This window comes from Larimichthys crocea, chromosome XVII (genome assembly GCF_000972845.2).
Source record: "Larimichthys crocea isolate SSNF chromosome XVII, L_crocea_2.0, whole genome shotgun sequence".
NCBI classification, from domain to species: Eukaryota; Metazoa; Chordata; class Actinopteri; family Sciaenidae; genus Larimichthys; species Larimichthys crocea.
The window spans coordinates 13,408,841-13,425,197 of NC_040027.1; the positions used below are offsets into that span (position 1 = coordinate 13,408,841).

At 38.5% G+C, this 16,357-nt stretch overlaps 2 protein-coding genes across 2 annotated transcripts in view; one reads left to right on the forward strand and one right to left on the reverse strand.

The window, feature by feature from the left end:
* Positions 1-478: 478 nt before the first annotated feature.
* LOC104928284 (synapse-associated protein 1) lies at positions 479-4,787 on the reverse strand. Its single transcript, XM_010742535.3, has 9 exons — positions 4,380-4,787; positions 4,165-4,283; positions 3,993-4,059; positions 3,319-3,392; positions 3,098-3,237; positions 2,804-2,955; positions 2,017-2,075; positions 1,771-1,915; positions 479-1,679 (listed from the first exon to the last, which is right to left on the reverse strand). Exons 1-9 carry the CDS (start codon positions 4,582-4,584, stop codon positions 1,552-1,554), a joined length of 1,089 nt encoding a protein of 362 aa, XP_010740837.3. The 5' UTR covers positions 4,585-4,787; the 3' UTR covers positions 479-1,551.
* A 2,219-nt stretch (positions 4,788-7,006) lies between these two features.
* The window catches only part of shroom2a (shroom family member 2a), a 36,481-nt gene continuing 27,130 nt past the window's right edge, over positions 7,007-16,357 (forward strand). Inside the window, exons 1-2 of the mRNA XM_027290043.1 lie at positions 7,007-7,434; positions 9,261-9,474. Coding sequence (XP_027145844.1) covers positions 9,265-9,474 — 210 coding nt within the window. The 5' untranslated portion in view covers positions 7,007-7,434; positions 9,261-9,264. The remainder of the gene's footprint in view (positions 7,435-9,260; positions 9,475-16,357) is intronic.

Sequence of the window (16,357 nt, forward strand, 5' to 3'; positions counted from 1 at the left end):
TTAAAGCTATTAACGGTATTTACATCCTGTGTATGCACACAGAGAGTCTCCAAATCGAAAATATACACCTCCAGTTTTTTTACTGCATAAAAAACCACGTCTTTCCATGACCATCTTTGATGATGATGTTTTTATATCCAAAACATTCTGTAATCTTTATTAGAAGATTTGATGGGAGTGGTGGTCGCTTCAGGGTGTTGTATTAAATAATTTCCCAGTTGTAATTATCTATAAAATTCATTAGAGCATAAACCAAACTTATCTTGCAACTTTTGAAATGAATTTCCCTCCAAACATTTTGATTCCTTCTCCACCCACTCCCTAAATCCAGCATCTAATTTAATGTATGATCTTCAAGTGCAGTTTCAAAAACGCTGGTTTTAAATGTTTTTTCATGTGTCTGATACAGAACTATCCACATATACAGACTTATCATAACCACAAGCATTAGCATAAGAAAAGGTCAACACATTTTAGATTGTAATAAATGTTTATGTTTAATAAAAAATGTTAAAAATGTTGCATAAACAGTCAGTACAAACACAAGACGATGGATCAGTTCTGGTGTAAATGGGAAAACATAAAGTTTGTTTGGAGTGGCATGTCTCCAGCGTACAGTAAAGTATATGTGTGCATGTGGAGACAATCACAAAAAAACATATATGTTCAGTCACATTGTGTCCTACCTCTTATCATTTGGATAAAATACAAAGGGCCCATTACATGCATGATGTGTCATTGGAGCAACATGGACGCTGGTCGGGTTACTGTTATCAGGTCCATTTATTAAAAAAGGGTTGGCTCAGTCACAGGATGAACTTTATACAAAAAATACACTTTACTGGTCAAATGAAATCTTATTTCTGCAGCAGACAACTGATGAGGCGTCTGATCTCTAAGCAAGTAAGTCGAATTTATTTGTTTATTATCTGGATGTTTTAATGAGAATGAACTTAATGTATCCTGAAAGCGACATTCTTCCTCTTACAAATGAACCGTTAAATTTAATTCACAAAGAGCAGTTTTAAAGAAATAAAACACCCCCTTGTGTTTGTGTATGTATATATGTATATGTTTAACTTGGTGTGGTTTGATCAGCAGCTTCGGGAACATCAGGCAGATATTTTATTGCCGTGTAACAGACGTTGCTGAGTCAGTTTTTTGACTCTTGTCTAACAACAGTATTTATAACATTTACCATTATCCTATAATTAGCAACACTGGCAGCCGTTAGGTCACACACTCTCGCTTTCGAGTCTGAGGAAAATATTCTGCAGAGGCGTTCACATTATCATATTATGAACTTGATGCAGGACGATATCTCTGTTTCCCTTAAACTAAATATTTATTCATAAAACCTAAATCTATCCACAGAAATAGTACACCGACGTGTTAATGATGATACTCAGTGGTGTTGAAAGATCTCTAGAGGACAAATATTGTAACCAGTCATTCCAGTGGGGTGGCATTAAATCTGTAGTCGTGTGCCGTTCCTGACCTTTAAGGTGCTGTTCAAACAGTAAAGGCTGGAGGAGCTTATGTAGGCGTCTCCTAACTGTCCTCCTTCAGCATCTCTTCAATCTCCTTGTCCCAGTTGTCATCACGGTTCTCGTTATCATCCAACACGTCGTACTCCTGAAGTTCCTCCTGCAGCTCTCTCTCCCAGTCAGCGGTCGCCTCTGTAAAAAACAGTCACTCATTGAACTCTGACAAACTATTTACATGACAACCCAGTTCAACAACAACAACAACAACAACAAAAAGACTAACCCTGCTTTGTGTTTGGATGTTCCCTCTTATCTAGAACCAGCTGTTCCATTTCTTTGCGTAGGTCGTCCTGATTTATGTCGCACGAGTCAAAAGCATCGCTCACAAACTCGGACACGGGCGGGCTGGTGGAGATCTCCTCCTCATCCTTTCATAACACGAACAGAAAGAGGTCAGACTCACGCTCATTTCAGGCTTCATGAGTAATTTTCTCTGGTGTTTTTATCCTTTCAAACACAGGTGGCTTACCTCGGGTGACTTTGGTTTGGTAGTGCGGATGGCAGCGGGGGGTTTCCTTTTCACAACATCTAGAGAAAGCGTGTTTTTGACATGATCTCTCAGGTATATTCACTTTATCAATAACAATAATGGTGCAGAGAAACTGCTGGTATTAGGCGTTCAAAAGGTTCCTTACTCAAACATTTTCCACACAATATTTGGCAAATCCTCAACTTCTGTCAACGATGATCACTATTTATAATTTTACGTGCGATATGCTGAATTTAAATGAGTCTTTTTCACAGGCATTATAGTTTTACCCTCGTGATGAGCAGGGAAATTTAATGCAGCCTTAGTGCATTCCATTAGGAGTCCATTAGGTGATGAAACCTCTTTTCTCGTATCTTAGTATGTAATATATGAACAATTTAATGCAGCATTTCATATTTAATTGACCCCCAATAGTGTTTTTCTATCCACCGTAATCTTTGTATAAACTGAAAGGGCTCTCTTTCCTGTTGTTAAACTGAGTAATTGAAACAACGGCCCTGATATTATTATTATTCTTATTACTAGGAGGAGGACTAGGTCTAACTGGAGTGCAATTTTTCATCCACCTCCAGTGGTGGAGGTGGTGCTGGACTACAGGTGTACACCTGGATAACAGGAAGAGCAGACCCTTCTTCATGAGGAAATTCAGGTCCTTTAATATGTGCAGCAGGATGTTGCGGATGTCCTACCGTTTATGTGCGAGACGCTGAGTCTTTTTTTTCACTGACAGGAACATTAAGATTAAACACAGGCATTATAGTTTTACCCTTGTGATGAACAGCCTCAGGACTGGTGCCAGTTTTCTCCACGTCCCTCCGCTCAGCAGCCTGCTGTGCTGCTAAAGCCGTGAGCTGAGCTGACTGCTTTATTAAGGACACGCGGTAGAAGTAATTCTTCCAGAAGACTTCCTCTTTCACCCTAAAATAAAAGACAAAGAAGAATAAGGAGTCATTACTGCGGTGGAATAGAATATTTTTGTTTTTTAATAAATTTGTGGAGGGATGCACATGATGAAAAACACAGGACAAAGTATTATGTGAGCATCACAAAACACTCTCACTGTTTGGGGACCAGATGGAAACGCATCTTCCGAAGGAGCTCATCTTCCTCCAACATCACCATGGCGACTGGATACATTTGCTCGCAGTCAAAGTGAAATTGCACCCCGGCAGGAGGATCACGCAAAAAATTTCTTTTGTCCTGTCAACAAATAAAGAAACACGCTGCTGCGGCTACACTTTGAAATTACATTGATGCACATATCAAAAGAGTAATACTCACAGCCGACAGAGCTAAAATCTGCTGCTGTATGGTCTCCTCTTCATTATAACCAACCCACGGTGGCACAGCAGCACCTAGCAACAATGAAAAGTAGCATGCAGTTACTGTCTAACTTGTACTGTCATTGGTCTGCACACAATGAAGCCAGCACAAAGTAGAGCACCCCCTCAGATACAGATACAGAAAAATGTGCTGTGTTTTTCTGGTTATTTTATGGTGTATAATGTATCTATGTGTTGAAGGCAACAAACGTCCTTGTAAGGACAATGAAGTATCTATAATAATAATAATAATAATAATAATAATAATAATAATAATAAGTTTATTTTGGATAGCACTTTTCACAGTGCAAGGTCACAAAATGCTTCACAAGAGCAACATTAATTAAAAACAAACAAAAAACATGATCAATAACAGAACATGAAGACACTGTACAGCAGGCAAGAGCGTCCCGTAGTGTTGGAGCCACCAACCACTTCAAGGGTGGAGCATATCGGAAATGTATTCTGCTGCAACAGGTACCTTTAAATGAATCCTGAACTTAATGTAAAGGTGTAAAGCAGATAAAATGTGATGGATGTGAGTCCTCTACCTCTATCTATTGTAATATGATATACATATATATCATGCATACATAGTGGATATGTAAATAAACATACTATTGCGACACTTACCAGACCTTTTCGCTTTTTTATCCTGAACAAACTTTTCTTGTTCTTTCTGGAAATCTCCCAGAATGGTCTGAGGGTAAGAAAAAATAAATAAAAATAAAAAGGTCAAACTTCTTTAGTGCAAAGAAGGAAGTGAAAATATATGAATTACCAGCAGACAGCATGGGTTATGTACCTTATCAATGATGCCATTAATGTTCCCCTGCTCCACACTTTTCTTCAGGGTTTGAGCTGTTTCAACGACAGACTCGGACAGTTTCTTTGAGGCACTGCTGGCGATGTTATAAAAGTAACCTGCGAAGAAGCAACAACAACAACAACAACAACACAGTGACGTCAGACTGACCCTACAGCTGCAGCAAAGAGACTACTGACTGTCCCCAGACTCACCACTGAAGCCTTTAGCTGTTTGAAGGAGTTGTGGAGGTTGGTTGTCTTCTTGAACATCACTGCTCTGCTCACTTCCAGCTCCAGCAGTCTGTTTGTTCACTTTACTGTCCTGCTCTTCACCAACATCGACAACAGACTCGACTTTTTCTTCAACTTGTCCATTTTCGTTTTGTATTCCGAGCCAGCTCCCCCAGTTCTTAAACATACTTTAAACACGCTGTGGATCAACTTCAGTAGAAGTTTTTTAACATGCTCTAACGATGTTTTGTTTTTTTTACACTGTGTGTGTGTGTTTTCTAAAACTACTGATGACGTTTCACCGTTAAAACCACTTCCGCGAATCGGTTCAGTTTGTCCCTGCCGTGTACCCGCATCGAACCCCACACGCGTTGTCATGGAAACGTACCCGCTACCCTCAAGATTCTAACTTAACCTAAGTTTATAGTTAGCCACACGTTGTCATGGAAACGTACCCGCTACCCGTTCAAGATTCTAACTTAAGTTTATAGTTAGCCACACGTTGTCATGGAAACGCACCCGCTACCCGTTCAAGATTCTAACTTAACTTAAGTTTATAGTTAGCTAGCTGAATAGGGCGATTTTCTTGCAGTTAGCTTTATCTCACCCACCAGAAAGTATAGTTTAAATCTCACCTCAGTGATTTTTTTATATATATATTTATCTGTAAGTAGTAATAGTATAAAGTATTGAACACATACAAAATGACAAAAAAAAAAAATACATATAACATATACAATAAACACACACATGAGGAGATGCATATGCACTTATGTTTGTTCTATTTTGCAACCATGTCCACTCTATTCCACTGTCATGATAATAATAATTCATCTTTCTTAATAGGAATTTTCATGATACCTAAACTTATGTAGCTTTGGTAAATAATAATAATAATAATAATAGACCTAATATCAAGTCTACTACAGTATAAATAAAAGTATAGTGAAAAACTGAAATATTTACAACAATAAAGACAAAAAGGAGAAAAAATATAAATAAGTAAATAAAAATGAGGCAATCAGTTCTGGCATTACCCACATTAATGGTGACCATCTCGTCTGTTTTAAACTGTGATTTTTTTCCATGTTAATGACATTTTTCAACCCCTCTCTCTTTTGTGTTATGCTGGTGGCCCTGGCTTAAGTCGGGAAGCTGTAATTGTTTTATTTGCTATTAAAAGCAGAATTCTCAGTAAAGAAAGTAATCAAGTCACTGTCTTTCATAGTATCAGAAGGTATACCCAGTATGTAAAATGCTGGATCTAATATCCGAAACACATTTGATCTCCTTTTGAATATTCTTCCAGAAATTTAAGATAACTGGGCAACCCCCAGATATATGTGTAAGGTCCAAAACTTTGTTTTCACTAGATAACAAGATAATTAATTTGAGCAACAACGTACAAAAATGTTATTTTGACATAATGACATAAGTAACTTGAGATCCCACAAAAACAAATTAAATGAACTTCCATGAACTAAATGCATGACTGCTTAAGGCTTCCGTAGTTTCCTCCTATTGTCTTATCTGCTATTGTAACATTTGCTTCCAATTCCTATTTTTTCTATGACTTCCATATTGTTTTTGTAACATATTTTACAGACCATTTGTATGCAACTTTTACTGGTGATTTTTTTTAAAAATTGAAATGTTTAGTATGGCCCCCCAGGCATCTTCACATTGTCAGATCTTTTGGACACCCCTTGTTTAGCACATTCAAATGCTTCATTAAAAAAAAAAGCTAAATCTGCCAGCCATACAGTGTCTGACAATCCTAGAAGGCCATAAATAACACTGGGGAACAATTTGAAAACATCAAACATCAGTGCATTTGTCAAACAAGCATAATTTGCATATTTTAAAGTAAAACTCTGTGATCGAGACAAGCCATGGGCCTCTCACAAAGTTATCAGGGTAGATAGGATGTACATAAGATGGCTGACTATTGTTGAAGCATCAAACACAATAGTCCTCAAGTTGAACACTCCAGAAAGAGCTATAAATATAATTTTTTTACCTTAACTACTTGCACACAATTATAATTACAGTAGCCATATCCTTTGTAAAAACATAATAGTGTTAAATAAACATTGCAGTCATGGCTGTTTCTTTCATATTTCATTGTATGCCAATATTTGAAACTTGACGTGATAGAGAAACACTGAGATCAGTTTTGGATTCCGCACCCAAAAATTTGTTAAAAACAGCTGTCAGACCTAACTCAATAAAAATTGTGTTCCCCAGTGTAATATATTATAAAAACAAAGCTGTGGGCCACATGAAATCTGAGCTATATATGCTTTACAGATATTTTCCCATTCCTTGTGTGTCTGAAGGTAATGTAGAAATGTATATCTTCACATTGTCAGATCCATTTAACACCCCTTGTCTAGCATATAAAAAGCTAAATCTGCCAGCCATAGTGTCTGACAATCCTAGAAGGCAAGCTAAATCTGCCAGCCATAGTGTCTGACAATCCTAGAAGGCCATAAGTAATATATTATAAAAACAATATGAGCTATGCTTTACAGATATTTTCCCATTTCTTGTGTGTGTCTGAAGGTAAGTGTAAAAATGTATAAACGTCATGGGCTTGTAAAGTTTGTTAAAACAAAGTTTTTAATGAGTCAGATCTTGCAGTACCCTCTCTCCGTCGCTAGGTGTCAGCGTTGCGCTGTGTCTCTCTAACACTTGTTGTCCGTGTGGGTCCACGGATGGAGCTGCTGCTAGGTTAGCCTAGCTCACTTAAACTCTCCTGAGTGTGTCAGTGTGTCGTCCTCGGTTTGTATCATGAAGCAGGACACGGACTGAAGAGAAACAAAAAACAAACAAACAGTGGAAAACTATCACTGTGTTCCGTCCACACGGCTAGCGATTTATTTATTTATTTTAAAAAAAGGAAAAGAAGTGATTCACTTGAGGATAAAACGCTCACAAAAGATGAAGTATGTGTAACGTAAACCTGGGACAGAGCTGCGTGCCACACCGACGAAGCTTTCGTGTTCACCGGTTTATCCAGAAGTTGCATTCCCAGGTAAGGTCAGCCGCTAAAGCTGAGTTTGTCATGATTTTTATTTAAGGGACAGGGAAGTTCATTTAATGTTAAAGTGGCTGCTTTAACTCGGTTACCTTTGTGGGGGAAAACAGTCTGCTGCTTTACTGAGCTCAGTTTATTTGTCAGGACAGCCGAAGATGGTTTCCCCCATTGTGCTTGCTCGACATTGCTGCTCACACATAAGAGCATTAAGTTTAAGTCAGCCCGTCTGCAGTATGACAACAGGTGTTTACGCAGTGAGTTTGTATAGCAACATAAAAACAGCTTTCAACATCCACACAGTCATTCTGTGAGGTCCTCTCAAATACAGAGCACGTTTGTTTGAGTTAGAAAGTCGAGTCCCCATAAAGCATGAAAGTCAGAAACCTGTGGAAAGGTTGCATCTTAATTACTTTAAATCAACGTGCTATTGAAGATGTATAAATGAAATAATGCTAAATTCTTAACATGAAAGCCATTTGTGTTTGAAATAGTATTTGATAAATGTTGTTAGGAATACTTTAAAAGTATAGTAAAGCCTTTTTAGGTGAGAAATAATTAATTTGATCTCTATCCCCAAGCTGTATACCCTTTACTTTACCCTTTAAGTTTATTTAAATTTTACTAACAGATAAATTCAGGCATCTATAGCAGCTTTAGACACAATAATTATACATTAAAATTAGACATGTAAAGATAAATTTAATAGCAATAAAATGTTTTATAGAAATGAGAAATAGAACTAGAAATAAGAACTATATACAATTAAGTCAGATTTTAGAAAAATTAATGAAAGTCACAGCATGACTAAAGGTGCAAGTGCAAATTGAATCGTGACTTGTGGTGCAAAATGTCCAGGAAACACTGCATCTGAGTGTGAAATAGTATCCCAATGCAATGACACCCTTTATTGGTATTATATAAGTTATATTTTTCAATTACTGAGCCCATATTCCATCATTTGCTGTCAGCCTTTTGTTTATTGTAATGGCGCTGCCATGTTTTAATATGACATGACTGTATTACTCTTACTTCTAACTTCTTTGTCAGTTAAATCCAAGACAATAGGCTACTGAAAAAATAATCAAATTCAATACAGCTTTATTAATCCCACTGGGGGCGGTGGTTTGTTTGGAACAGCTTTACATAGACACAACGTAAAAAAAAAAAACCTGACAAATAAGGAAGTCTATAAAAAATTAAATAAACAAACTTACTGAGTACACAATACACAATACAATAAAACTGACTAAAGGTGACAGTACAAAGTCTTCCACACGTGATCCAAAACGAGGTCAGCTATTAAGTGTAAAAAAATGTATTAAGAGAGAAGACAGTAATTAACAACATGATAAAGGAGAACATTTATATTAAACGTGTTCTTATCTACCAGTCTGAGTCCAGAAATGATGCTTTAGCTTCTCCAGTCACTGGCAAATGCTCAGTTCACTTTATTTTAGACAGTCGGACGTCTTTTCAGGTCACACTCTGGTTCAGGAAGGCTTAAAAGATCAGCAGTGTAACATGTGGCCAGACCAGTGTTGAGCTGTGAAAGTGATCAGTAACCTAAAATCTTTCATAGAATTCATTGTCAACCAGATCAATGTTTGAATGAGAGTAATATTGTCTCATTCTTTAGTACCAGTTAAGATCTAGTTGTGGCTTTCTGCTGTTTGGACAGAAGAATTCAGAGTTACAGCGAAGTGTCGTCAGCATAGCGCTGAAACAGAATCACATTAAATCAACGTTAACATAAGTGCTTATTGTTATTTTGTGTCTGGACATTGTTTAATTTTGTCTTTTTTCTTCCTTTACTTTTATAACAGTGCCATGGATATCGAGGGATATAAAAATGCTCCACACTATACAGAGGCAGAGAGCCTGTGGCATGTGATGCAGAAATCAGGGGATCTGGATCCAAGGGGCAGAGGTGATGGTGAGAGCTGGAAGCTGGTGGATGTATTTCTTTCGGGAGGAGCACCGTGGGGATTTACACTCAGAGGGGGACTGGAGCATCGAGAACCTCTGCTCATAACCAAGGTAAATACTCAGAGAGAGCTGGACTTAAACTGTGAGCAGAAATGACTTTTTAATTAATTTTAAAAAAAGGCTATATCAAAATATTTTCATTTTCCCACCCTGTAAATGATCAAATTCAATCAAAATGTCAATGGGTGTAGATTTTCTATAATGATTATCCTTTCTCTAAAGTAGAATAAAATAAGATTATAGAAGTTGCAGCAATCCACCCAATCATTTTTGTTACTTAAAAAGAAGCACGTTATTTTTTGTGCTTTATACATAATTACATAGATTTCTTTTACTATTTTTTGGGCTTTTGAACCTTTATTTGAAAGAGAGAGAGGTGATGATATGCAACAAGGACTGAGTCTTTGCACACAGGGTGCTCACTTTATCAGGTGAGCTACCAAGATGCCCCTAATCACAGATTTTTTTCACTCTATTATGTTTTGTTATGTCTGTTAAGCTGAACGCCCTCCCCAACTGATTAGCAGCTGCTGTGCCAAGCGTAAAAACCACGTAGTCCCAGTTTGAGCATCGGAACGTTAGCATCACCGAGCTTGATAAGCGCCCACTGAAAAACACCCGAACAAAACAGTGGCAGTCTGCAGTGGCAACACATGGGCACTCTGATAAGCGTGCTATATTCAGAGACAAACTGTAACATTAACCGTGATAAACAGCCGAGCTAGGACCACGTACTGACATTCCCCCACACAGTAACTCTCATAGATGTGCTTGTAGTGGCTGTCAAAGCTCCATCAAACTTTTACACTGCGATGCAGAGTGACACAGTAGCTTCTCGTGGCTGGTTAGCTCTGACTGTTTCTGTCCATGCTACACTGAGCAGTGGTCAGTCATTGACCCTCCACATCACACACTATCTCCACAAGGCCTCCCACAGTTGGTGCTCCCTCACTTCTGTGTTTTTTTCATATATATGATTGGAGGGAGAGGGTTTTAACAGAATGTGAGGGAGTAGCTATCCTTTTAAAACTTGAAAGTTTACCAAGTTAATGACCAAAAGCAACAAGAACATGAGTGAGTTGGGTATACTTCTTCTGTCTATGTTCATTTGTTCCACCTACCTTTTGAAGAAATTAAGCCCCTCCTAATGTGAACATGCTTTCACACTGCAGGATGCCAAACAAATTATGATGTCAGATCTATTCCCAGGACCTTTTATCATGACGACACAGGTGATGATGTCTGGAAAAGTTAAATATTACTCTCTGAATATGTGTTTGCACAAACAATCAGTTTTGTCAGTTGTGGCCCAGGCCAGTTAAAACTATAAGCTTACTATTAACACAAGAACGCATCTGACGCTTCACTGCTTAAATGTTGATTTACATTCTTCTCGTCTGACACTAGAGGAATAAATGAAGAAGAGGGAATGATATGAGACACCAGGCCTTGTAGTTAGCTTCAACCTCTACAGTTTGTCTCAGTTTTCACAGTCTACCTGCTGTTGCTTCACGTTTTATTGCCTGTATTCACATTTTTCTTCTTCAAGTCTAAATTTTTTTGCTTCGGCAGCTTATAAAAACATTTTTTTCCCTTGATTTGCATCATCGCTGGAGGGAGATTAATTGTTTTTTGCCTCTGTGATCTTCTATGAGACTTTTTCTCTACCCGCGACAGCCGGTCAAAGGTTTTATTTATTCAATAAAATATGCAAATTCATGCAAACAGGCTAACATTTATGAGCTCCGATGGTAAACACTGTACCTCTCTAACATTTTAGCATTGTCCTCATGAGCATGTTTGGCTTAAGCATTGAGTTCAAAGAGGCACTAGCACAGCTGTAGGCTCTCAGTGTTCATCTTTGACATTCATACCTGCATTTGGACATGAATGCGACGGAGCGACTGCAGTCTTGCGTCAGTCGAAGCGTGTTCCAGAGCTGTGTTCATTTGGCACTTACTCACTGAATGTGTAGTAAATTCAGACTGCTCTGAAGTCAGTGCTTTATATCAAGTTTATCCAAAAAATAAACATTCAATAGAGCATGCACTATAGCTTGTGATTCATGTATGGCATGTTAATGATATGAGCCACTCTGTGCATACAGTACCCAAGTCACTGCCCAATCACCTCACTTCTCTGTTGACTAAGTAATGATTTACTACAAAAGACCTTGCTAGTTAATTTGACATGGTAAAATACCAGCACCTGTTTGCCAGGAGCTGTGACTCTGCTTGATTTTTTTTTTTGTTCCTCGCCTCTGTATTGACCCAAACGCGGGGTCCAAAGTCCAACTCAGATGGCTGAAACTCCGGATCTCAGGCACAACATGTGCTCAGAGCGATACTGTTAGGATCACCTTCACCGTATTACCGTAAGTTTTGCAAGAATGGCTAAAATTCTGAGCATTTTAAGTCTTTAAGCTGTAAGATTAAATGGCGTGGTCACGTTGCTGAATTGTGTGCAGTGAACCATTGCCCAGTTGGACTGCGGTTCTTTAGTTTGATATTGACGGCGTTTACTTGTTAATGTTTTGTCACCGAACACCACATCCTAACTCCAAGGACCAACGAAAAAGCGGACCTGTTTGAATCTGGTGGTGAGAAGCCTTTACTCTAAACTTTTCACCTGTGTAATCACAACCATTAAAATCATTTTAATAGATTTGTCAGAGTTCTTCTGGCTCAGTTATCTCATAAAGTAAATTGGTTATGGACTAGACTTAACACGTTTGACAGGCTGTCTTAAAACACATCAAAGTTTAGTTTGCTGTCATTTAGCGTACGGTGTGTGTTATTAGCTCCCACCTGGACGTTTTTGCGTTCTCATATATTCGTGCTGGGTTAAATTTCAGTTCGGAGGGTTCAGCCTGTGGTACCAGGATCAGGGGAGGAATGTTGGAGCTTTGTTTGATTTTCTAAATGTAGTGAATTATCTGTGACAGCCTGAAGCCCGCTGGAATGGCATGATGGGATAAGTGAAGTCAGGATTAGTGATTTGTTCTCTTTTGGGGTGAGTCTCTCAGATTGTAGTCAGCAAAGGTATGTTGTTGAATTATTTGTGTGAACTACATAAAAATGCAAGATGCACTATCTGCTTAATACTTTTGAGGCCTCTTATTCTCAACATTCATCTTTCTAATGAGATAAATATGTGGATATACTGCAGACACAGTATGGATTTAAGCCTGTACCACCTGATGCACTTTGTTCGTTATCTGCCACATTCTTTCGGACACTGATATCAGTTGAGTGTATTGTTGGCTGTTCTTGCACCCATATATTCTTTTTGTAAGCAATGTTTTTAAAAAAACACCATCTGTCCTGTCTGAACAGGTAGGATGGACCACAATGAAGGAGGAGTTAAAATCGGGTCATAAAAGTTGTTAGACTCGACCTAATCACCATTTTCTATTTAACAATAACACACTGGATTTACATAAGAAGACATTTGTTCTTTAGAAGTCAGGCTACTTAAAACTGTTAAAACTCCCCATGTATTGCTCAACCATGTAACCCAGCTGCACCCACGTCGATTTGTGTTAGAAGTCCAGTGTGTACAGGGCTAACAGAATATGGCAGAAATTCAATATTCATAACTTAAAAATATGAATTGGTGTGTTCTTGTTACCTTAGAATAAGACTTTTAGATCTACAGACGCCGCTGGTCCTTCTCCACGAAGTCCACCAAAAAACAAACAAACAAACAAACTAAACATTGGCTCTAGGGCTTTTTTGAGTTTTTTGTGCGTTCCATTAAAGTTTCTCCTTCATGTTAGGAAGAGGATGAGGTGAGGGGATTGCAATCGGCAATTAGATGGTATTAAATCTTACACAGTAAAAAATGGACAGAGCCTGAGTGACGTCACCCATAGGTTTCTCTAACTCTGTTTTGAAGCCACCGCCGTGTTGGACGTACAGCTTCTTCTGCCTCCTGTCTAATCTAAAAATTAGCAAAGATGTGGATCCTCGGCTGATCTGAGGCAGGCCGAATGATGCCTGGGTTCTCAAATAAGCCATCTGTAACGGCCTGTCAATCAAAGCGGCCACGTAACTAAGCCTTAATCAATTAATTTGAACGGATGAGTTCTATAAAAGTTCACCCTCAGTACAGTTGTCATGAATGGGGAAATTAGCTATAGAGAGAAACTGTTTTTTGTACTGGCTGTAAACATGTTTATTTCTGCTGTGAAGTTGGACATTTTAACATGGGGACTTATAGAGACTGACTCATTCTGTAGCCAGCCTCAAGAGGACATTTGAAGACTGCACTTTTTCCAGCGACAGAGGTTGCCTTGATTGGGCACCAAGGGGCTTGAGGTGGGGTTTGAAACATTGACTAGAACAGCAACGAGTAGCTCTGGTTGCGCATTCATGCCTGGTGGAATTTAACGTTTAAGTATCTTACAGCTACCTATCACTTTAGCCACTTTGTTTGTCAGACTATACATCTTTTTAGAAAAGTAACAAGTGCATTCTTACTGTTATTTTCATGTCTTTCTGTTTGGTTTTGGTCAGTATGTCTGCATCCTGAGAAACACACAGTGCTGAAGAGCGCCAAATTGAAATATTTTGTTGGCTATTCTCGCTCGTGTGCCTTTAAAATTAAAGATAATAAAACAGGGCCCACAGTTTGATGAGAGGTTTAGAGTATTGGTTTAAAAAAAAAATCCTGGATCTAATTAAAATTCTTAACATTCCTCTCATAGCTCAGGTTATACTCAAGGTCTTCATGGACTTAAAGTTCTTAGTCTCAATAAACTTATATAATCCTGTTTTACACAACACAGCTGGGCATGCACCTCGTACATATGTTTCCTCTGCCAGGGTCACATTTTATAAGGAAGAAAATATTGTTTTTCTCGCAAAGAACCAGCACCAGACACACATACACGCTGCAAAAATGTCTCTGTTCTTACACGCTGTTATAAATCACCTGCAGGTAAACAGGTTTTACCAATTATTGAATCCATTGTGTGACAGAATTGTGGGCTCGATTTGACTGTTTTCAGGATTGCTCAACCACTGGAGTAAAGATGATTCATAGAGAGAAGGACTGTGGTTCTTGTTCGGAAAAACAAGTTTGTAGATCCAGATAAGTCAGGGTTTTGGAGGTGGGAATATGGAATGCTGATAAGGAAGTGTGTGCTCTTTGATGTAAATGCACAATATTTAGATAAGGTGAAAAATGGTTATTGTCAACGTTCTTCAGCCTCAACTTTAACATTAGGGTCATTTTTGGGGCTCAAACTTACCTCATCTCCACCTCATCTTATCTGGAATGTTTTCAGAGTCATTGACGTGTGTAAAGATCAAAACAAAACCTTTTCTGGTACCTTTTTTAAATTCTACAAACTCTCAATAGAAGCCCTTCATATGTTACAGAAGAAAGTATTATAAACACTAGAAACTTTACAGGAACTTTGCTGAAATTAAATGCTAACAATAAAGTGTTCTTCTTGTCTGTGCGACTAAGGTGAGTCGGCACAAAGTTAACAAATATCCTAACAGATAACTGATCTCCACAACGTGGCCATGACACATGTTTTTTTTTAACTTCTTAATTATCTTTGTTACAATAAGATGAGTTCTATAAAAATTCACCCTCAGTACAGTTGTCATGAACCGGGAAATTAGCTATAGAGACCAAAACTGTTTTTTGTACCAGGCTGTAAACATGTTTACTTCTGCTGTGAAGTTGGACATTTAAACTTGGGGACGTATGGAGACTGACTCGTTCTGTAGCCAGCCTCAAGTTTATTAGTTTAGTAGTCTCTAATAAACTAATTAGTTTATTAGTCTAATTAGTTTATTAGAGGTTTTATTAGTTGTGCAGGTATTTGACCTGGAAACACCAAAGTGGTTCCAGTTCATCCTGAGAGGTGTAGGTCCATTCGATAGTTGTCAAAACATTTGAATCTTAACCCCAGATTGAATAGTTGGCCTCCATGGACCAAGAATGCTAATAAAAAATGGGTAAAAAATGTCATCAAGAGTTAATTTCACCTGCTAACATGCTTTTTGCTTGCCACCAAGAAGTTCTTTAAAAGGCACAGATGCTTAAAACGTCTCCCTAACATGGAGAGACAGTTTTAACCTCAAAACATACTGAGCAAAGTGAGTTTGTTTATGCGGTTACTGGTGTCTTATCAAACAGCAATAACACTGTCGATGATGTGTGCAGGCAGTGCCTAAAACCGTACAGTTCAGTGCCCTGTCAGCACGCTGCACAGGACGTCTGTCAGCAGAAAAGACACATTCCTTACCCTCATCGCCACCACATCCTTCCCTTCATGTCCCACAGAGAGACAGGAGGCTATTTTTGAGGATACTCAGGCGTCCAGGATGGCTGCAGTTCGACTGATTATAGCCTGGAGGAAGGTGGTAAACAAAGGACATGGTATGGCTCGTGCTGATTGGGCTGCCATGGTGAAAAATGTTTGGAGAAGCAGTGTGAATCTCCTGCCTGGATGCTGTGCGAACACTGCCTTTATCTGCCCTCATGTTTTCTTTTTATGCTGCTACCTGACACTGTTTGTTTTTATTTACATTTTTATGGTGGAGCCATGTTTCCTGTCCGCTTGTATTAAATAAAAGCCAGACTACCATGACGTTGTTGACGACTTTTAGAGCAACAATTTCTATAAAGCAATTAGTACTGTACTGTTGTTGGACAACCAGTTCTCGGACAGATAAACGTGATTAAGGTTTCGCCTTGGTTGCACAAATCAGTTTGGTTCATGCTCTCTCCTTTGTGCTCCTGAATTAATGTTGACTTTCTCTGAATATTTTCGAGACACAGTTTACCATTCCTGTCTGCTTAGTCGCCTTGTCTTACATGCTCTCCTCTTTACATAATTTCTTTAGGCAAGCACAAAAAATTTACAAGACTTTGCTCAGCAGCCTGGTCTGCTTCCAAACACTGTAGATTTGAA

Bases quoted from the DNA above. Each gene is read 5' to 3' on its own strand.
- LOC104928284 (XM_010742535.3), bottom strand. From the start codon at position 4,584: ATGTTTAAGAACTGGGGGAGCTGGCTCGGAATACAAAACGAAAATGGA. The intron at 4,284-4,379 runs GTGAGTCTGGGG...GCTTCTTCGCAG, and splicing joins AACAGCTAAAGGCTTCAGTG to GTTACTTTTATAACATCGCC. The intron at 3,393-3,992 runs GTAAGTGTCGCA...CATTGTTGCTAG, and splicing joins TAAAAAAGCGAAAAGGTCTG to GTGCTGCTGTGCCACCGTGG.